Here is a 23,931-nt window from a genome sequence, read left to right on the forward strand (position 1 = left end):
ATGTCGTAGTTCTAGTCAGCTCTCTAGCAGCAGTACTACAAAAGTTTGTAGTTGTAGACAGTACTCTCACAGCAAAACTACTACAGTGTCGTAGTTCTAGTCAGCTCTTTGGCAGCAAAACTACTAAATGTTTGAAGTTTCAGTCAGTGCTCTAGCAGCGAAACTACTACAATGCCGTACTTCTAGTCTGTGCTCTAGGAGCAAAACCACTGGAGTTTTCTAATTCTAGTCAGCACTGTAGCAGCAAAACTACTAAAAGAATGCAGTTCTAGTCAGCACTGTATCCGTAAAACTACTACAATGCCGTAGTTGTAGTCAGTGCTCTAAGCATCCAAACTACTACAATGTCATAATTCTAGTCACCATTCTAGCAGCAGAGCTACTAAAAGTTTGTAGTTCGAGGCATTACTCTAACAAAAAAATACTATAATGTCGTAATTCTAGTCAGCACTCTAGCAGCAGAGCTGCTAAAAGTTTGTAGTTCTAGTCAGTACTCTAGCAACAAAACTACAACAATGCCGTAGTTGTAGTCAGCATCAGCACTTCAGCTGCAAAACTACTAAAGGTTTGTGGTTACGGTCAGTATTCTAGCAGGAAAACTACTGAAAGTTTGTAGTTCTAGTCTGAACTATAGCAGCCATACTACACAATGTCGTAGTTCTAGTCAGCTCTCTAGCAGCAGTACTACAAAAGTTTGTAGTTGTAGACAGTACTCTCACAGCAAAACTACTACAGTGTCGTAGTTCTAGTCAGCTCTTTGGCAGCAAAACTACTAAATGTTTGAAGTTTCAGTCAGTGCTCTAGCAGCAAAACTACTACAATGCCGTACTTCTAGTCTGCGCTCTAGGAGCAAAACCACTAGAGTTTTCTAATTCTAGTCAGCACTGTAGCAGCAAAACTACTAAAAGAATGCAGTTCTAGTCAGCACTGTATCCGTAAAACTACTACAATGCCGTAGTTGTAGTCAGTGCTCTAAGCATCCAAACTACTACAATGTCATAATTCTAGTCAGCACTCTAGCAGCAGAGCTACTAAAAGTTTGTAGTTCTAGTTGTTACTCGAACAGCAAAACTACTACAATGTCGTGGTTCTAGTCAGCACTTTAGCGGCAAACCTACTAAAGGTTTGTAGTTCTAGTCAGCATTCCAGCAGCAGTTCATTTAGTTAATTTGTTAGGCTTGAAAATGTTTATTTCGACAAAATATGTAAAATTTGCTTAAATATGCATATTTGTTTTACTAATAGGCTGCGTTCAACCACAAAACAGCAACGACATTCATTAGTATGTTAATGAAAACCATGCGACCCTAATTAGGAGAAGCGGTAGAGAAAATGGATGGATGGATGGTAGAGTGACGCCACGAAAATGGAAGCGCGGGGGATTACTGTAGTCGTTCCTTGCAATATCGCGATTTGAAGCCCTCACTCTATCGCAGTTTTTCCGAAAGTGATAACAAATGATCGCCGTTTGATGGTAGACTATGCTCTGTTATTAGTCAAAACATATTGAAATACAAGTGATATTTAGTATTCTTGTCACGAGGCGGCAGGACACAAAACTGTGACTTCACAGGTCTGGAACCAATTACCTTACCTGACATTACCTTAACACCGCATGAAGTCATGAAGACAGCCGTGGCAGGTCCGACATGACAGAGTAAAAAAAAGGTTATCCTACCATTCCATGTGGAAGCGGTACGTTTTTTTTGGCTTCTTAAGTTTCGAAGAAATACATTCGAGGCGAGCCTGTTTGATTGCTAGCTTGCTAGCTAGCGGCTGTCTTGAGTCCCTGCAGCATTAGAGCTGTGCAATGTGATGTAAACAAAGAATAATAGGAGTGTAAAGGCGTGTTATTTCGTTTTAGAAAGTCATAAAAAGGCTTTCTATGCTCTAACTACAAAAACAGTGAATCCTATATCGCGGAAATTCACTTGTCGCGGGCGTGTTTGGAAAGAATTCCGCTATAAACGAGGGAGGACGATACTCTACTTTCACCGTACTTGTGCTGGCTAGTATGTGCCGCTTGAAAGGAGAAAATATGATAATCAGAGCCCATATCTCCTGTGGTGCACATATCTTAAAGGTCGTTGGTGGTTTTGCATTTTCACATTTCCACCATGAATTTGCAGATCTGTCAAAGAAGGCTTGTCCGTCTTTTGTTCCTCCCTCAGTGCTCATTCCAGCCTCCAGGAAATACACCAGTGCTCCCATTCATCACGGAATTAGGAGTAACAGTCCGGTTCTGATCCAGGTGCAGTCACAAGCTCTTCTGGAACCTTCAGGCGAGCAGCGAGGCCGACAGAGAGGTGATTCGGTGATTCAAATTCTCAAGTTCTCATAATTTTGGGGGACACATTTTCGGAAATATTGCTTACATTCCAAAACTCTTTTTGGAATATATTTTCCATACCGTTTTTTTAAATTTTTGAAATGTGTATCATTTGTGTTTGGTTATATGCGCTATTTTGTAATACAGTAACCCCTCATTTATCACAGTTAATTGGTTCCAGATCTGATCATGATAAGCGAATTTCCACGAAGTAGGAGTCCTTATTTATAACTGATATATTTTCATAGTTGGAGCAACACTGAAATCCTATGGTTTGTTTCATTTGATGCGCTTACTACACACCTATATATACTAATACTTTTGTACTTGTACATTCGAAACACACAACCTCTAGCCTGTGACGATACTGCAACTTGTTTATGACGATGATACTACGTCAAATACACGTGTCCAGACCTTTGTCTTGAATGTCTTGTCTTTGTCTTTGTATTTTAGTCCATTAAGCCAGTTTTAAGCCAGTTTAAGCCTTAATTCAGGCCAAAATTCTGTCACGTTTGCTTAAATATGCATTTTTTTTTTTACTACTAATACACCTCAGTTAACTGCGAAACAGCGAGGGACTGCGATATGACCTTTAACTGAATTTACAGTCGTCCTTTGCCAATTTGTGGTTTGAATTTCACGACTTCACGCTATCATGCTTTTTCAAATGCCTATGGCCTATTAGTAAAAAATGTGCAAATTTGAGCTAATTTACATATCTGTGGTCTAAATGAAGCATTTTCAAGCATAAAAATGCCTAAATGAACTAAAATGCAAATATAAGGCATTCAGAAGATGCATTCAAAGACGAGCTATGTACCACAGTGGTGCCTTGGTTAACATGAATGCCTTCCAAAAGGTCCGACTCAAACCAAAACAGACTAACCAAAAGAAATTTCCCATAGAAAATACTGCAAGTCCGTTCCAGTTTAACACGTTTTACATGCCGAAAATGATGCAAAAATAATTCCAAATGACAAATGAATGGACGACATTTAACATCACTTTTACCTGGTTTTGTTGGGGAAAAAAAACTCACAAAACCATCAATTAATAAAATAACAAAAAGTAAACACGATTGTGCTGCAAGCACAATTTGCAACAATGTAAAAAATATATCAAATATAATCATGTACTTTGCCTTTTAATATTGAAAATGGAAAAAAAAAACAAAAAACACACACAACTGCTTGCGGCAGTGATGTCGCTGAAGTGCTCCGGTAAGGATGCCTGGTGACTTGTGCTGTGTTTGACTCCGGTGTAAACCAACCGGTGTTTTGGATGCAAAACAAGCAGGCAAACGCAAGCCAAGGCATGCATTTTAGCAGAAATGTTGGATGTCAACCGAAAAACACGCTAACCAGGGCGGATGTTAACTGAGGTGCTACCAGTAACTGTTACATAGATGAGACAGTAGCCACTGCAGGAAGTACGCTGTCCAGAAAAAAAGCAAAAAACATTAGGTCAGACAAAAAAATAAACATGAAAACTTCGTCTAGTTCTCGGCTCGTGCTACTTTCTGGTCATTTGTCAGTGTTGTTCCCTGCATGGCTATTTCAGCAGCGTGGTTTTCCGTTGTACCTTTTGCTATCTACGTCCTGCTAGTTGTCACAGTGATTTTTCGTTTTTGTTCCGCCAGCTTGGTAGTACCGCTGTGCATTTTTGTTTTCCATTTTTCCCTGCCAGTCCGTGTAAGCAGTGCTTTTCGTTTTTCTGTGTTTTTTCCCGTGGCTTGCCTGGAGTTTCTGTTGTACTTTTACCTTCTTGTGTCTCTCCTCTGCTTATTGGGATCCAGCACATTGGCTAAGACCAATCCTGACACCAGACACACAATTTCAGGCGTTTTTAACAGTGAGAACCAGGAAGACAAACTGCTCTCCATCATGGACAACCCCACCCACCTACTCCATCGGACAATGGAGGGGCAGCGGAGCTCATTTTCCAACCGACTGCTCCAGTTCCGTTCCCACAGTGAACGCTGCAGGACTTCATTCATTCCACACGTCATCCAGCTCAACGATACCTCACCTGTAAAAGGTCATTTACGACATTATTGCACTGTATTGTCTGCCCTAAAGTGTAAATTTACTTGTAATTATATTTTTACACACTATTTGTAAATATGCATATCTTGTTTATCATATATTCTTTTCATTTTATTATATTTTATTCATATTGCGCTACATTTCATTTATCTTTTTCTTCTGTTGAGTTGAGGTGGCTCGGGCATCTAGTCCGAATGCCCCCTGGTGAGGTGTTCCAGCCATGCCCAGCCGGGAGAAGGCCCCCGGGGCAGACCTAGGACACGCTGGAGGGATTATGTGCCACAGCTGGCCTGGGAACGCCTTGGAGTTGGTCGGGGACTGGGTAGTCTGGGCTTCCCTACTGAGACTGCTGCCCCCGCGATGGATGGATGGATCTTTTTCTCCTGCGAGTGAGCTACTGTAACCAAGCAATTTCCCTTGTGGATCAATAAAGTCTAAGTCTAAAAATAGGAACAAAAAATACATTAAAAGAGGAATAATAATAAGTTTTACATGCAGAAAACAATGTGAAATCATTATAAATGATTAAACATCCTGGCGAGATTGAATTCAATAGTGTTTCTCACCTTCTTTATCAAAAAGCTCGCACTTGCAACTTTATCTGGCTCCATTTTGGCTTATTTTGCAGCCCTGATCAAAAGAGAAGCAGAAACTTGTCTTGAGAACCACTGCTGAATTTCAAGAAATAACTCATAGCAAAACAGAAAGCTGCCCCATTCTGTCTTTGGCAACCGAGGTTCCACTGTATTTTGGGTTTTTTTAGCAAGCCTCGGGTTTGAGGTTAACTTATAATAATAATAATTTAAAAAAAAAGGTTAAGGCCGAGCGGCTCTAAGTACTGTAGACCGAAGGGCCTTAGATTGGAGGAGACTGAATAGAACTTCCTCACTGCACCAGACGCTGTTTTCTGTGACAGTTTTCTTGTTGATAGTCAGCAGGTGGAAAGCGGAAGGCGCAGCAGCAGTAGCACTTAAGCGGAAGAATGTACTGGAGCGCAGTCAGCTGGCTGCAGGCCTCACAGCAGGGAGCCCCAGTTGGACGGTGACACATGACTGGAAGGCAAATCACAACCCACCCGCCGTCTGAACTCAACGATAAGGCTTCATTTCCATACGTTGATTTCCTCCTATTCAAACGGCTGCTAAAACAAAAGGGCAGTTGATTATGGTCGCTTGATCAGTGTCGCATTGAAGGTGGAGGGGTGGGGATGGGGGTGGGGGGATGGGGGGGTTGGTAGTGAAAAGACAATGAAATCCCTCGGAGGCAGTCGGGGAAAGCTTGACATGCATACGAGGCAGGAAGGACAGATGGATTCTGGAGGTGAGTTCAGCCTGTCCAGCCCCCCACAAAGGACCCATGAGATGAGACAAAAGCGAAGATGCTGACAGTCGCTCCAGTCCACGGGGCAACATCTCCAGAGACGGCGGGCTGGCCAGCGGCTCCTTCACGTCCACAAAAGCCTCCTTCAGCGTTTGACATGTTTGATGCATGACTCTGGGGGGGAACGGGGGGGTGTTCAGTCATTCAGCAATGTGTACACGCCATTATACTAGTCGTTTTTTGGGTTATTGTTTTTTTAGATAATGACGACTTTTTTTGCATTTATTTTCAAAACAGATACCGGTAATTTGTGCCGTATCATTAAAAAAATGCCCAAAACATTTTTTATGAACACTGGGGACTGGTGACATTTTTTTTTTCCATAACGATACCAATTACATTTTTTAATACCGATTACTTCTTGGGCATTTTTTGTAATAGTAATTCCAACTGATATCAATGACTATTTTTTACTGCTACAATACCAATTACCTATCTTTTCTTTCGACACCGATACCAATTACTTTTGGGCATTGTTTTTCAATACCAATACGAGGGATGTCACAAGATCTTGCAAGATTAAAACGTGACAAGATTTCTCATTCAGGAAAAACCGTCTAGGATGATAATAAATAAATAAATTCATCAGACATAAATAAAAATGAACTCAACAATTTTGCCGGCCTCAATATATTGCCATGTGCATGCGTGTCTGTTTTCCTCGTATCCCGCCTCCAAACAGTCGGGAACACTCTTAAGTCCGTGCGTTGGTTTCAGCACCTTACTGTGTTTGTCCCATAGAGTAACGGTACGAATGGAGTGAGCCCTTTTGTCAGTCGTGTCTCGTGTCACCCCTAACTAATACTGAATTTTTTGGGGCCTTTTTTTTGATACCAATGCTGATATTTTGGGGGGCTTTTTTTTTTATGCAGATAGCGATTAGTTGTATTTTTTTTTGGCATTTTTGATGATACTGATGACTTTATGACTTTTTTGGCATTTTTTCCAAAACAGAATATGGATTAAGTTGGCAATGGCTATGTTTTTTTTTTTTATAAATACCAATTGCTTTGTTTGACAATTTTTTTCAATGCCAATACTGATTTTTTTATTTGGCTTTTTTTTTTTATACAGATACCGACAACTTTTTGGCATTTTTGACAATACCAATTACTTTTTAAAAATGTTATAAACAGATCCCGATTACTTTTTGGGCATTGTTTTCCTCGACACAATTACTTTTTTGGCAATTATTTTCAGTACCAATACTGTTTTTTGTGGCTTTTTCTTGATACAGGTCATTTTTTGGCCATTTTTGATGATACCGATACAATATTACTTCTTTGGGGGGGGCATTTTTTTCAGTATTTATATCTTTTTTTTTAATACCGATGACTTTTTTGTCTTTTTTGTCTGCTACATTCTTTTTTCATACCGACAATGATTACTTTTTGTTATATATTCATATGATGACTTTTATCAATAATTTTTAGGCATACCAATTATCGATTAACATGTTTTTTTTACTGATTATTGTTTGGGTCATTTATTTATACCGATACTGATTACTTTTTTGGTATTTTTGTCATTTAATCGTAGTTTTTTGCCATCTATATGTATGTTGGACTACACAAAAAGACCAAATTTGACAAAAAAGGACTGAAACAAATGAATAAGGAATAAATCCATTTATACTGTAAATACTGAACATTTTTGTGTCATTTTTTCCTACACCGACATTGATGACTTTTTTGGCTTTTTCGAAATACCGATACCGTCATGTTTTGGGGCTTTTTGTTTCCAAAACAATACCGATTACTTTGTTAATTTTTTACCGTTATCAATTACTGCAGATTACTGATGCTCATTGATACTGATTTGTATTTTTTTTTATAATTATACCAATTACTTTTGGGACATTTTGTTCCCATAATGATACCAATTACATTTTTGGTCATTTTTTAATACCGATTACTTCCTGAGCATTTTTTGTGTTTGTTATTTCTGCTACAATACCAATTACTTTTGGTGTATCTTTTTTTTTTCGACACCAATACCAATTACAACCTGTTTTGATCTACGTTATTCCTGATCTTAACAGTTAATATTGTGAAACCAATGAAATACGTGGTATTTATGATTAAAAAAAAGTGCAGTTGATTAAAAGATTTGTGTATGAAAAGTTGTCGTGTAAAATCCCACTACCCAACTATGTTTCCGTCAACTATTAACCCTTTCATTAGTTATTGTGACGCACACAAAATGTATGGTCACTTTTGTGAGATGTATTTTATTTTGTCTGAATGCAACAGAGAAATTGTAACTGTTTTGGGACATTGTTCTTGTAAGCAAAATTGCATTTTCATTGAACCGAGTTGTTTTTGCCAAATACCTTTATCATGAATGGGACATTCCTAGTTTCACCACTAGGGGGCAGTGCGGCGATTCCCTCTCGCTGAAGGACTGACGTGACTTCCTCATTCCGCTGAGGAGGCTTAATGGGGAAGACGCCACTTGCACGTCTCATTTATCCCTGTTTTAACAGGTGGGTGTTACGAACGACATGTACACATTATTAATATGCTTAGGGACAACTAAGGTGTATTTTTGTGACATTTGGGAAAGAGTTAAGTGGTTTTGTAGCCATCTTTGAACAGTCCAATATTACCATTTTTTTCTGTCTGTTGTTCTATTTGTAAAATGGCGGATCCCGCTCATTGGTGTTGGTAATGAACAGGAATGATCCTTTTGGCTCCAGATCACACACATATATGTATTTGTATATAAGATAACTTTGAACTGACATTGATGATTACATGTTTGTGAATTGTTGTATGCATTAAGGTGCACTTTGGGGAAAAAAACGTCTGTTTCTAAGCCTACCATTTCATGCACATAGATATTCACTCAGTGGCCAATACATTAGCTGCAATATGCTAGCCTCTTGAATACATAGTTGAATATGCACTATGAAAGAACATGTCTTTATTCATGCAATTGTCTAATTTTGAAAAGAGAAGTATTGAGTTTATTTTGGAGTAATTTGATCTGATATGTGGTGATGACTCAGAAGTAATAGTATTGCATGTCAGTGGTTATCAATGGAATGTAAATAAATTCTGCTGAGGCGGCTTAATGGAGAAGACACCGTCAGTTATTTAATCCCGTTTTAACAGGCCATGACACCCTCCACAATTACCTGAACTATAATCCGTTCATGGGAGCTCACACGGAGACCTGTAACATTATCACGATAATATGTTATTCATCATGACTGTTATATAATTTCTTTACAGTGACTTCAACATTGACCGCTATTTTATCACGTATGCTACCTAATCATTTTCCTGTGTATTTGAATCTGGCCAAGAGTGCATTTGGAATACAGGAAGTGAACAAATGTATTGCAATCGATATGAAAGGGACGGGGATTAAATAAGCTCTGCTTCGTCCTACTCCTTTTTGGACATGCGCAACTGTGAACTTCACTATGTGACATATTCCAAAGTAACTTGTATGCATGTTAAAAAATCAATTAAACCATTACCATAATTAGTATCGATTAGTAATTGACACTCATTCGGCAGTTGTGAGTGTGATACCACAGAATCATGTCCCCACCACTAATCAGAGGTGAACTCTACAATAATGATGGACGTGTGGTTTTGATTTGATTTTGCACGATTGTTAGCGTGTGTCAAATGTGTTTTATGATTAAAAAGAGTTCACATTTTTGCACGTGAATTCTAGCCAGAGGGTGTACAAAGCTCAACATCAGCGTAACGGTATGTTCTGTCCAATGGTTACATTATTTGAAATGAATTTTTACTGTAAGAGATGACAGCAACATCTTGAAAGTAATAAAAACAACCAGATCCAGTTCTCGGAAGAAGCGCCCCTCAATACAGCGATGATGCATTGTGGTGAAATACTGCCATCTTGTGGAGGGACATGTTCTTACACGTCTCTTATAGCACCAATAAATCGTGTGTCAAACAGCAGCTCAAATACAGTATGTTGTTCTGAGGTTTTCCAAGACACTAAACTTGTGTCAATTTGACCTGAACAGCGCATGCGATGACATCAGTCTGGAAAAAGAAATAAAAAAGTCCAAATCCAGTCTGCACACTATTGGATCTTTTGGAAAGGTTAAACAAGCTTACTGTAGCGCTTCTGCTCCAGTGTTCGAGCAAACATACAAAACAACATACAAATTAAATAAACCCATTGGATAATATTGATGTGAACCACAAATAAAACAAAAAAACGTCTGTTGCATCATTTGTCTTCTTTTTGCATCCATTTGTCCATTTTTTTGTAAATCTAACTTACATTTTTAGTAAATAATGCATGTTGAATAGAGGATCTTTGATTACTGTTTTTTTTTTTGTCATTTACAGCAGACATTGCATTCAGGACACGGTTATTATTAGAAATATGACTATGAACGTGCATCATTTTTGTGTTATTATATAGTAATAGTATTATAAAGTAGTAGTACTTTCTGAGAGTATTATTTTCTCCCATAATAATAATTTGTGTTCAGTTGTGTTGTCATTGACTAATATTTACATTTGTTTGATGATCTCAAACATTCTAGTGTGACAAACATTCAAAACAATATGAAATCAGGAAGGGGGCAAACACCACTGCATATTAATAATATAGTTTACTATCATATTTATTTATATTATTTACTATTAAAAATCTGTTCTTTTGTTTATTTAATAATATAAGACATGCAACTGATCATTGGCTGGTGACCAGTCCAGGGTGTACCCCGCCTGTCGCCCGAAGTCAGCTGGGATAGGCTCCAGCATGCCCCCGCCACCCTAAAGAGGAGAAGCGGTATAGAAAATGGATGGATGGATGGATGCAACAGATCATACTGCAGACTGAAATCAGTGAAGTCAATTGAGACTATTACTGTAGTTGTTTATACTGTACTGAAGTAGTGTCCATGACTGGAATAACACATCAACACAACTCCTCCCAGGCCTTTTACTGCACAAAGTTCCTTTACAAATCATACGTGTGGGTAAAATATAGTCTTTATAAGGTGCTGGAATGTCATACAAGATTCCATATCCAAAGTATGATAGGAGAAGCATTGCAAGCACACAAGATATGAACACAACATGGATTATTCAAGTTGTACATCATTTACACTCGTGCATGGAAAAGGATATGGAACAGCAACATGAAGTATTTATTAGCTGATGCATAGTACACAGTATATTGTACTTTCCTGTTGTCTTGATTGGTGGAAGAACTAAAATGTGGAATTACGGGAAAAGTGGGAATTTTGGGGAATGTGGGAAATGATTATCCTGAATATTTCCAAAAGACTCTCTCAACTTGTGTCAAACTATAATTCTCCTTCATTGAGGACGTTTGACTTTCCCATTCTTCTGACTGCTGGTCCACCAAAGTCATGATTTTCTGCTAGCAAAGAGAAGCTACCAGCTGCAGTCAGTCATGATTACCAGTGAGAAATGAACAGCGCTTGGCCTTGTCAGATTAAAAGACATTCTGGAACCTTCAGAACCGCTTATAAGATTTAGGTGAATGTATGTACAATCAAACCTTGGTTTTCCTACACCCCCGTTTTCGGATGATTCAGTTTGGTACATTTAGCAACCCAGGAGATGCTAAACTACCTGAACAAAACATCTTAGCTTTGTGTTATACACCACAAAGCTCGTTAGTGTCATATCTAATAATATATCTCATTCATAATACATTTATTTTTACACTATCTTGCAAAAATGGACCCCATGAACAAACAACTTCTACCAAGCAGGTGTTAATGTTTCACAAACAAGCAGGGATGTCCGATAATATCGTCCCACCGATATTGGCATAAAAACGTAATATCGGTCAATATCGGTATCGTTTTTTTTCCCTACGATGAAAACCGATATGGTCCGTTAAACACAAGCAACATTGCTGTCGCCGTAACAGTCAGCACACACCATATACTTGAATCGATGCTTTGCTTAACTCTTTTAGGGGTAGCAGGACGTGGTGGGTGGTCAAAACACTGCTAATGGTGAGCAGGGTGGCTCACCGCCGCCATACTGGATGTGTCAAGAGTCGAAGCGGAGAAGATGCCTCATTCTTGTGCTGCAAATCAAATCCCAAGGAATAACTAATAATTGGCTAAGAGACTTATTCTAAAAGAAAATGAGGACGACTTTTACAACAATGTAACAGCGCTTTTCCTCAAGAACGATAGGGCGCATGTACTTTATATTCAAATAAAAGGCAAGACTATAAATGCTTTTCAGTTAATAAAAAAAGTAAATGGACATAGAAGTACTTGAAAACAACATTTTAAGTGAATTATTCTCCTCTTTTGGTTATCCTGAGCAACCCGTATTAACATAAACCAAACTATAAAGGAGTCACATGAACCTCACCGCATGTGACTTGGACAAACGTACGACAAGATGAGGTCTACCGTGTTCTTGATGATGGCCGGTGGCGGGTGGATGTCATGAGGGAGACGGTGAGCCACGGTCATCTGCCAGGCGTCCACCAGCAGAATGTCTAAACCTTTAAACATGGCTCGCAGCACGGCGTCCAGCTGATGCGAGAACCAGTCACTGTGGTACAGGCTTATCCTGTTTTTCAGGGCCCGGGGGTTGGCAGAACGGATTATAACCAGTGTCCCTGGCGCCCGGTTCAGAAGTCGCACCACAGCCTTGCGGATGTGCTGCAGGCGGCGGATGTACACCTCCACAGGGAACGTGGTGAAGTGAGCCCAGATGCTGATGGCCACCACCGTCTTGGGACCTCCGCTTAGGCCATCCAGCTCGTTGGCGATGTAGCGCAGCTGACTGACCATCATGCTGGTGAAGGAGATGGGTGGTCCGTGGCAGCGGAAAGTCACAAGAGTATTGTGTTTGCTGTCCACCGCCATGAAGGGCCCTTTCTTTCTAGGCATTTCTGAGAGAAAGTTGAGTATCTTCAAGCCTGTGGATGGAAAAGAATGAGGCTTCAGGTGGTGAGACTCTGAAGCGGTCACGCTGAGAAGACAAAAGCGCTGACCTGGCAGCACATTCATGAGGTATTCAAACCATTGGCGGATGGTGGAGTCGCCGTACATGTGGACCTCCTTATTGGTCAAACACTGAGTGATGGCAGACGAGCTGAACTGTCGCATTGCAACGGCGCCTAAGGGTCTCCACGAGTCCTCGTAGTAGTACCCGGACGTCATTAGGTTGACAGCATCCGGTTTCACACTGTTTCTTTCTACATGGAAACAGTTCAATTTAATCCATCTGAAAACAAGTTGGATTACTTACATTGGAGGACCTACCTGGCCTTGAAGGCAGCACGCTGATTGTATCACTTCCAGAAGCCCGGATGGGAGCTTTGACATTGATGCCACTGATGCCACAAAAGGAGGATCAGCATTACAACTGCGAGTCAGCCAATTAACAAACATTACATTCAGTGCACTGTCTCAATGAAGAAATAAAAGTAGCAGTCGGTGTCGCTAGTCATTGAATATGCAAACCTCTGAAAGAGCAGCGCTTCCTCATTTGTGATGATGTCTTCGACAAAGCCTCCATTGTCGTGGTTGATTCTGGCACTGCAGTTGAGCGTCTTAGGCTTGTAGCAGTACCACGGCTCCCCGGTGAGAGGGTCGGTGTAGTCACACAATGACCCCCGGTCAGGTGGCAGATACATGTTACATGTCGTGGTCTCAGATTGAAGGCCCAACTTGTAGAGGCTTTTGTAGTACAAGCGATCAGGGCGCTCTTCCCTCAGCCGTTGCAGCACAGCAACAGCCTCACTTGAGTGCACCATGATCACCTCCACCTGAGCCGAGCCTTCCCACAAAAGGGGAAATTGGGCGGAGTAGAGTCCATTCTTGTGGTCCAACACCACCCCAGCAACGCCCGCCCTGTACTTCGGAGAATGCAGCCGAGCCAGAAGAAAATCGCCACCGTAACCCTTGGGTTGGCCCTTGGAGTCGTACATCTGGATGCTGACTTCTAGTTGGTCGCCCACGTACCAGTGTTCTTTATTCTTGGAGGGGGGGACAGAGAAGAGGCTGTGGACCGGGTCACTTGTATTGCGCAAGGCGAGTGGTGCCGAGCCAGAGGGCGGCCTGGGCCAGGCGATGGAATTCAACAACTCGCGCTCCTCGAGCTCTTCTTCCAGCGAGACCTTGTGGCCCTGATGTGCATAGAAGGTGCGACTGGTGTGGAACGTTGGGACGGGTCCAGACAAAGTAGAATGGATGTGGCTCTGGAGTTGGGGTGGCACTGTGACTGTATTACAGTGACAGTTCCAGTTCTGTAGACATGCCATGACAAGCGATATGGGAGAAAACATTTCAACTTACATCATTTATTCTTTCATTGGATATTTTTTTTTGAAAACAGAACACAAGTCGCAGTTTTATCTGGATCACGTTCAGGCTGAGTACTTGAGATCTCGACATGGAACAAAAATGGTATGTCCTTCTTTGATTTATCTCATAGATTCAGATATCACTTGAATACACCATTTTACTGGAACCTGTGATGGATATGTTGCTACTTTGTACTGTTACATTTATGTTTAGTTCCACCTTTTTTTCAGTGAAATATTCCAATGAACAAGTACAGTCATCCCTCGCCACTTCACGGTTTCACTCACTTCAATCATTGTTTGTCAAAAATATGCTAATTAATAAAATATGCTGTCTACTATTAGTCAAAGCATGCATATTGAAGCAAATTTTTAGCATTTTCAAGTATAAAAATGGCTAAATTAAGTAAAATACATATATAAGGTGTTCATATGATGCGTTCAACGATATTGTAATAATATGTAGTATTCTATACTATTCACTAGGTGTCAGTAATGTTCCTGTAATGCTCAGTTTAACGCACAACCACGAGACTTGATCACCGTAACAACAGGCTTTTCTTGCAGGTTTGAATGATCTCACAACAGGCACATTAATTTCGAATAAAAACACAGGCTGTAACCCACGTCAAGCTAAAACTTAACTCTGAACTTCCTGTCCACCCAGCAGGGAGCAACACACACAAGTCTTGAATATGTTTTAAATGGTTTATTCACGTGATTTATTACATCTACTATATTGGGTGATAGGAGTGTCAAGGTGATAGGAGTGTTAGTATTGCATCATAAACATGGCGGTTCTCTGAACATTTGCTTCAGCTCGTTCGGCAATGCCGTTAGCTTTAGCATTAGTTCGTTTAGACCTCATTAAACTTTAGATACACACAGACACCATAACACATATAACATTCCATAACAAGTTTAAACATTCAATGACACATTCATAAGCAAAAATACTTATTTGGAAGAACAAATACCTGAAAAGGAGAATTATTGAATCATGACAAACAGACACGATCTTTCTTCAAGCCACGTTTGTAATGATTGAGGAGGAGGAAGTGAGGTGTCCTTAGTATGATCCAAAAGCGCTAAGCGCCCCCTGCTGGAGCCCTCCAGTATTACAATAACTATCACTTTTTCTATTACAATAACATTAAGCCAAAAACATTTTACTGTACTCTTACTGCTGCAACTAACAATTAACATTTTATAAGCATTTTTATAAGCACAACTAGCATGATATAGGTACCATATGAATATTAAGGCAATTGTGAATTACTTCTGCTGCACCCACATAGTGCATACTATTCAATCTGTCACACTTACACATTCAATTTACAAGTCAGGATTCCTACTGTCCAAAAATTCACTTCACGGTCAGGTCTGGATCCAATTAAGTGCGGTAAAAGAGGGATTACTGTATTTATCTTTTCACAATCAGTACCGTGCTTTGTACTTTTTATATTTTAACAAGTTGATGCTGATTTGGATTAACATTTATATTCCTCTCTTAATTAGTGCTATCACATGATTTCATTTTTTAATCAGATTAGCCACAAGTTGCTGTGAATTAATTTCAATGAATCGCTAATAAATATTTGTTTTTAAGAAAGAGCACAAAAAAAAAAAAACAGCACGGGCAACAAAAATTTCTGGCATACAAGCTGGACCCTGACGACTAGGGTTGTAAATCTCTTTGAGGTATACGATTCGATACGACCAGTTACGATACGATTCGATAACTGAACTATTTAATACTGTGTACAAACAATACAATTTGATTTGATATGGTTTTATGTGTATATTTGTTGATGTAGACATTAATCTTACATTGTAAAATAAAGAAGCCAATTCTATAACAGTGGCATTCCAACAGTATTTTCAAATATGTAAAAGAGCACATCATATCCCCAAACATGCTATAAGGCAGGGGACCCCAACCAAACACTTAAAGAAATAAAAATGGTCAATAACTGCATACAGTTGTATGTAAATGGATATCAATTTTGGAAATATGATACATTTTTATTAATACAATAATATACGAAATCTCCCAGTTTTGCATGTTTGTTTGTTGCAAGCGACGACCTGTCCCACTTTGTTTGATTGTCCTTGAACGTACCATCTAACGTTCTCCCACATAGACTTTGTACCGTATTTTTCCTGTTTTTCTTTCACCTCATATTTGGTCCCAAATGCTGATCAGTGTGGAAATGCATAAATGTCAGACTGGATGACGTTATTGAGTGCTAATGTGCATATTTGTTTGGTCCGCAACCTCAAGTTAATTCATGCTAGCACACACATCAAACAGCGACGTATAAAGTCTCTGAAAAACAAGCTCCAGACTTAAACTGGTGGATGGTGGGTCTGTATTCATTTAGTGCTTTTAATGTGATGTTGTTCCTGTCTCAGTTTTCCACAATACACAGTAAATAAGATCAGTTAGATTGCTATAATGTACGTGCTGCTACTATTTACATCCAATTCTCGTCTTCAGTCATGGTAAACTACAGAGCATCTGCAATCCTTCCCCCCGCAGCCCAGGCGCTCGCGTTAAGAGACGCACTGTCAACCGGTTACTGGTCTTGCGATACCCGGTGCACGTCTATAATCGATTAATCTAAGGATTTATGGTTGATTCTTATCGATCCATGAGGCTGCTACCAATGCGGCCGTATAACTCTCGCTTGTCAAACCGGAAATCTGGTTGCGTCGGTTTATCATTCACAATCCTACCGACTACTCTAAAGTATATTATTTTTGTCATGTTGTCCCTTGAAATTGTTTTAACAGTACATGCAGGATATCATTATGTCAACGTCAAACTTGTCATAATTGTCACAGTGGACCGTACACAATCAGAGTATGGTCTACCAACAAATAAAAAAGCCGCATTACCTCCAAAATGCTGATGTTGAACAGCAGGTAGATGAGGCCAAACAGAGCGAGGACCGTGAGGCCATATTTCCAAACATTCGGGGACATGGTTGACCTTGTGCTCAGCCAATCATCCGCTGTCACTGGGGCTGGGTAAAAAAAATTGTTCAATTGATTATGGATTCATTTAAGTTTTGCAAAAAACCAAAGTGGTTTCCAGGCGGAGGTCAGTTCTTGTAGAAGTGCTACAAACCTCTGAAAGCACTTGACAAGGAATCACATATGCCAGTGGTTCAACCCTACCCTCGGGGGGCGTTGCACAATGACAGGGGGGTTGCGACAAGTTCGGATAAGAAAACTTGAAGAAAAAAAAGCTACGGCCTCCACCTGTTACCTGTTCCACCTGTTTTTGAACACCGCCTCTGTGAAGGGACAAAGATGAGTGCATTGTTCAGTAGAGACCAACCCTTATTGTTGTGCTTGCACCTTCCTAAAAAGAAACACTGTAAACCAGGGGTGTCCAGATTGCAATCCATGGTCCATTTTCGACCCACATCTTGGCCGAAGGCTTATTCTAAAATTTGTTATTGAGATATATTATTAAGTATGACACTAATTTGGTTTGTCACATATAACACACAGCCTATATAGCCTGTAGTATAATATGCTGACCTACATTGGATTGTTTTGAGCACAGGGGTGTCCAAAGTGTGGCCTGCAGCTGTTTTTTTTGTTTTTTTTTTAGTCAGCTCTTGTGTTACACCCCGGCTGGGGAACACAGAGGCTTAACATAAGGTGGAAGAGTTCCCAACTCCCTCAAGTTTCAAGAGACCGCCAGAGCCACTCTTTAGGATGTACAAGGAATTCATTTTACAAAAATGCCCAACATAAAATTTCCATCTGTTCAAGTTCAAGTTCATGTTTACGTCGACCTCGTTATGAATACGCTATGTATACGCCCAAAATTGAAGAAAAAAAAAACGTCGGCAGTTCAACGTATGCCATCAAAATGATCACGTCAGGCATAAACCGTCAAGGTGTGACGGGGCCCTTACATAAAGCAGGAGGAAAATTGCAACTACTGACGACTGCAGCAATGTGTTTTAACGAGGACGCAAAAACGCTTCAGCGTGAAACCAGAAAAGTGCATAAAGTGTACGGTGAGGGGTTTTACAGTCTTAAAAAATGTAATAATGGTTTAAAAAATTAAGTTGGCTACTCATTGTGGGCTATTTTGGGAACCTATCCTCCGCGATAAACGATGTCCAGATTTTGTTGGCAGTGAGCCTGTACAGTCTAACACAACATGTTCGAAAGGTCCTCCAAGTACAGGAATTGGGTGCAAAGGTACTGGCGGACTGGGTTGGTTTGGCTTACCTACCAGTTGACAAGTGTGATAAGAGCGGCAATATTTGGTTACTTCCGATTTTAAGAAATTATGCAGAATTCGCCTGTATGTTTTCTGAACACAAATGTCCAGCGAGCCCAGAGTCATGTGCAAGGGCGAGTACTGGCAATCGATGCTGTTACGGAACCACGTATGGAGGTTGCAAAAGATAATTGACCCACAGACAAAGAAGGATAATTTTCTCAGCTGCTGCCAACTTTTCTTTTGTCACATTGAAGTTCAAGTCAGCCTGCACAGGATACATTTCAGGCACATTCTCACATTTGTCTTGATTGCTACTTCACAGACCCTAAGCAGTTTTTCTCATCTACAGCAAAGTGGTCATAAATGACTCGCAGAGATCGATGACGTCACCAGCTTTTCTGGTCTGCGCACGTGTAACTGCACACACAGGAAATACATTCAGTACAGACACAGAAGAAGATTCAGGGGGGAACACATCAGATGCAGGCACATCAACTACTTCGACTTTAAATACTACGTGTGGAGTACCCCAGGGGTCCATATTGGGACCAAAACTGTTTAATTTGTTCATCAATTACACTTGTAAAGCAGCAAAGGACTTAAAGTTGGTATTTGTGGATGATACCACTGCCTTTTGTAAAGCAGCAAAGGACTTAAAGTTGGTATTTGTGGATGATACCACTGCCTTTTGTAAAGCAGCAAAGGACTTAAAGTTGGTATTTGTGGATGATACCACTGCCTTTTGTAAAGTAGCAAAGGACTTAAAGTTGGTATTTGTGGATGATACCACTGCCTTTTGTAAAGTAGCAAAGGACTTAAAGTTGGTATTATTTGTGGATGATACCACTGCCTTTTGTAAAGCAGCAAAGGACTTAAAGTTGGCATTATTTGTGGATGATAAAAGGCAGTAAAGGACTTAAAGTTGGTATTATTTGTGGATGATACCACTGCCTTTTGTAAAGTAGCAAAGGACTTAAAGTTGGTATTTGTGGATGATACCACTGCCTTTTGTAAAGTAGCAAAGGACTTAGAGTTGGTATTATTTGTGGATGATACCACTGCCTTTTGTAAAGCAGCAAAGGACTTAAAGTTGGTATTTGTGGATGATACCACTGCCTTTTGTAAAACAGCAAAGGACTTAAAGTTGGTATTATTTGTGGATGATACCACTGCCTTTTGTAAAGCAGCAAAGGACTTAAAGTTGGTATTTGTGGATGATACCACTGCCTTTTGTAAAGCAGCAAAGGACTTAAAGTTGGTATTTGTGGATGATACCACTGCCTTTTGTAAAGCAGCAAAGGACTTAAAGTTGGTATTATTTGTGGATGATACCACTGCCTTTTGTAAAGTAGCAAAGGACTTAAAGTTGGTATTTGTGGATGATACCACTGCCTTTTGTAAAGCAGCAAAGGACTTAAAGTTGGTATTATTTGTGGATGATACCACTGCCTTTTGTAAAGTAGCAAAGGACTTAAAGTTGGTATTTGTGGATGATACCACTGCCTTTTGTAAAGCAGCAAAGGACTTAAAGTTGGTATTTGTGGATGATACCACTGCCTTTTGTAAAGCAGCAAAGGACTTAAAGTTGGTATTTGTGGATGATACCACTGCCTTTTGTAAAGTAGCAAAGGACTTAAAGTTGGTATTATTTGTGGATGATACCACTTCCTTTTGTAAAGCAGCAAAGAACTTAAAGTTGGTATTTGTGGATGATACCACTGCCTTTTGTAAAGCAGCAAAGGACTTAAAGTTGGTATTATTTGTGGATGATACCACTGCCTTTTGTAAAGCAGCAAAGGACTTAAAGTTGGTATTTGTGGATGATACCACTGCCTTTTGTAAAGTAGCAAAGGACTTAAAGTTGGTATTATTTGTGGATGATACCACTGCCTTTTGTAAAGCAGCAAAGGACTTAAAGTTGGTATTTGTGGATGATACCACTGCCTTTTGTAAAGTAGCAAAGGACTTAAAGTTGGTATTTGTGGATGATACCACTGCCTTTTGTAAAGCAGCAAAGGACTTAAAGTTGGTATTTGTGGATGATACCACTGCCTTTTGTAAAGTAGCAAAGGACTTAAAGTTGGTATTTGTGGATGATACCACTGCCTTTTGTAAAGCAGCAAAGGACTTAAAGTTGGTATTTGTGGATGATACCACTGCCTTTTGTAAAGCAGCAAAGGACTTAAAGTTGGTATTTGTGGATGATACCACTGCCTTTTGTAAAGTAGCAAAGGACTTAAAGTTGGTATTTGTGGATGATACCACTGCCTTTTGTAAAGCAGCAAAGGACTTAAAGTTGGTATTTGTGGATGATACCACTGCCTTTTGTAAAGCAGCAAAGGACTTAAAGTTGGTATTTGTGGATGATACCACTGCCTTTTGTAAAGCAGCAAAGGACTTAAAGTTGGTATTATTTGTGGATGATACCACTGCCTTTTGTAAAGTAGCAAAGGACTTAAAGTTGGTATTTGTGGATGATACCACTGCCTTTTGTAAAGCAGCAAAGGACTTAAAGTTGGTATTATTTGTGGATGATACCACTGCCTTTTGTAAAGCAGCAAAGGACTTAAAGTTGGTATTTGTGGATGATACCACTGCCTTTTGTAAAGTAGCAAAGGACTTAAAGTTGGTATTTGTGGATGATACCACTGCCTTTTGTAAAGTAGCAAAGGACTTAAAGTTGGTATTATTTGTGGATGATACCACTGCCTTTTGTAAAGCAGCAAAGGACTTAAAGTTGGTATTATTTGTGGATGATACCACTGCCTTTTGTAAAGCAGCAAAGGACTTAAAGTTGGTATTATTTGTGGATGATACCACTGCCTTTTGTAAAGCAGCAAAGGACTTAAAGTTGGCATTATTTGTGGATGATAAAAGGCAGCAAAGGACTTAAAGTTGGTATTTGTGGATGATACCACTGCCTTTTGTAAAGTAGCAAAGGACTTAAAGTTGGTATTTGTGGATGATACCACTGCCTTTTGTAAAGCAGCAAAGGACTTAAAGTTGGTATTTGTGGATGATACCACTGCCTTTTGTAAAGCAGCAAAGGACTTAAAGTTGGTATTTGTGGATGATACCACTGCCTTTTGTAAAGCAGCAAAGGACTTAAAGTTGGTATTATTTGTGGATGATACCACTGCCTTTTGTAAAGCAGCAAAGGACTTAAAGTTGGTATTTGTGGATGATACCACTGCCTTTTGTAAAGCAGCAAAGGACTTAAAGTTGGTATTATTTGTGGATGATACCACTGCCTTTTGTAAAGCAGCAAAGGACTTAAAGTTGGTATTTGTGGATGATACCACTGCCTTTTGTAAAGTAGCAAAGGACTTAAAGTTGGTATTTGTGGATGATACCACTGCCTTTTGTAAAGCAGCAAAGGACTTAAAGTTGGTATTATTTGTGGATGATACCACTGCCTTTTGTAAAGCAGCAAAGGACTTAAAGTTGGTATTTGTGGATGATACCACTGCCTTTTGTAAAGTAGCAAAGGACTTAAAGTTGGTATTATTTGTGGATGATACCACTGCCTTTTGTAAAGCAGCAAAGAACTTAAAGTTGGTATTTGTGGATGATACCACTGCCTTTTGTAAAGCAGCAAAGGACTTAAAGTTGGTATTATTTGTGGATGATACCACTGCCTTTTGTAAAGCAGCAAAGGACTTAAAGTTGGTATTTGTGGATGATACCACTGCCTTTTGTAAAGTAGCAAAGGACTTAAAGTTGGTATTTGTGGATGATACCACTGCCTTTTGTAAAGCAGCAAAGGACTTAAAGTTGGTATTTGTGGATGATACCACTGCCTTTTGTAAAGTAGCAAAGGACTTAAAGTTGGTATTTGTGGATGATACCACTGCCTTTTGTAAAGCAGCAAAGGACTTAAAGTTGGTATTTGTGGATGATACCACTGCCTTTTGTAAAGCAGCAAAGGACTTAAAGTTGGTATTTGTGGATGATACCACTGCCTTTTGTAAAGCAGCAAAGGACTTAAAGTTGGTATTTGTGGATGATACCACTGCCTTTTGTAAAGCAGCAAAGGACTTAAAGTTGGTATTTGTGGATGATACCACTGCCTTTTGTAAAGCAGCAAAGGACTTAAAGTTGGTATTTGTGGATGATACCACTGCCTTTTGTAAAGTAGCAAAGGACTTAAAGTTGGTATTTGTGGATGATACCACTGCCTTTTGTAAAGCAGCAAAGGACTTAAAGTTGGTATTTGTGGATGATACCACTGCCTTTTGTAAAACAGCAAAGGACTTAAAGTTGGTATTTGTGGATGATACCACTGCCTTTTGTAAAGCAGCAAAGGACTTAAAGTTGGTATTATTTGTGGATGATACCACTGCCTTTTGTAAAGTAGCAAAGGACTTAAAGTTGGTATTTGTGGATGATACCACTGCCTTTTGTAAAGTAGCAAAGGACTTAAAGTTGGTATTTGTGGATGATACCACTGCCTTTTGTAAAACAGCAAAGGACTTAAAGTTGGTATTTGTGGATGATACCACTGCCTTTTGTAAAGTAGCAAAGGACTTAAAGTTGGTATTATTTGTGGATGATACCACTGCCTTTTGTAAAGCAGCAAAGGACTTAAAGTTGGTATTTGTGGATGATACCACTGCCTTTTGTAAAGTAGCAAAGGACTTAAAGTTGGTATTTGTGGATGATACCACTGCCTTTTGTAAAGCAGCAAAGGACTTAAAGTTGGTATTTGTGGGTGATACCACTGCCTTTTGTAAAACAGCAAAGGACTTAAAGTTGGTATTTGTGGATGATACCACTGCCTTTTGTAAAGTAGTAAAGGACTTAAAGTTGGTATTTGTGGATGATACCACTGCCTTTTGTAAAGCAGCAAAGGACTTAAAGTTGGTATTTGTGGATGATACCACTGCCTTTTGTAAAACAGCAAAGGACTTAAAGTTGGTATTATTTGTGGATGATACCACTGCCTTTTGTAAAGTAGCAAAGGACTTAAAGTTGGTATTTGTGGATGATACCACTGCCTTTTGTAAAGCAGCAAAGGACTTAAAGTTGGTATTTGTGGATGATACCACTGCCTTTTGTAAAACAGCAAAGGACTTAAAGTTGGTATTATTTGTGGATGATACCACTGCCTTTTGTAAAGCAGCAAAGGACTTAAAGTTGGTATTTGTGGATGATACCACTGCCTTTTGTAAAACAGCAAAGGACTTAAAGTTGGTATTTGTGGATGATACCACTGCCTTTTGTAAAGCAGCAAAGGACTTAAAGTTGGTATTTGTGGATGATACCACTGCCTTTTGTAAAGTAGCAAAGGACTTAAAGTTGGTATTATTTGTGGATGATACCACTGCCTTTTGTAAAGCAGCAAAGGACTTAAAGTTGGTATTTGTGGATGATACCACTGCCTTTTGTAAAGTAGCAAAGGACTTAAAGTTGGTATTTGTGGATGATACCACTGCCTTTTGTAAAGCAGCAAAGGACTTAAAGTTGGTATTTGTGGATGATACCACTGCCTTTTGTAAAGTAGCAAAGGACTTAAAGTTGGTATTATTTGTGGATGATACCACTGCCTTTTGTAAAGCAGCAAAGGACTTAAAGTTGGTATTTGTGGATGATACCACTGCCTTTTGTAAAGTAGC

At 39.6% G+C, this 23,931-nt stretch overlaps 1 protein-coding gene across 1 annotated transcript; it reads right to left on the bottom strand.

The window, feature by feature from the left end:
- Positions 1 to 11,905: 11,905 nt before the first annotated feature.
- LOC129173272 (NXPE family member 3-like) lies at positions 11,906 to 17,103 on the bottom strand. The gene is made up of 5 exons (XM_054764025.1): positions 16,966 to 17,103; positions 13,223 to 14,007; positions 13,022 to 13,092; positions 12,751 to 12,954; positions 11,906 to 12,675 (listed from the first exon to the last, which is right to left on the bottom strand). Exons 1-5 carry the CDS (start codon positions 17,050 to 17,052, stop codon positions 12,116 to 12,118), a joined length of 1,707 nt encoding a protein of 568 aa, XP_054620000.1. The 5' UTR covers positions 17,053 to 17,103; the 3' UTR covers positions 11,906 to 12,115.
- Positions 17,104 to 23,931: the final 6,828 nt, after the last annotated feature.

The sequence above is a fragment of the Dunckerocampus dactyliophorus genome, chromosome 20 (genome assembly GCF_027744805.1).
Source record: "Dunckerocampus dactyliophorus isolate RoL2022-P2 chromosome 20, RoL_Ddac_1.1, whole genome shotgun sequence".
NCBI classification, from domain to species: Eukaryota; Metazoa; Chordata; class Actinopteri; order Syngnathiformes; family Syngnathidae; genus Dunckerocampus; species Dunckerocampus dactyliophorus.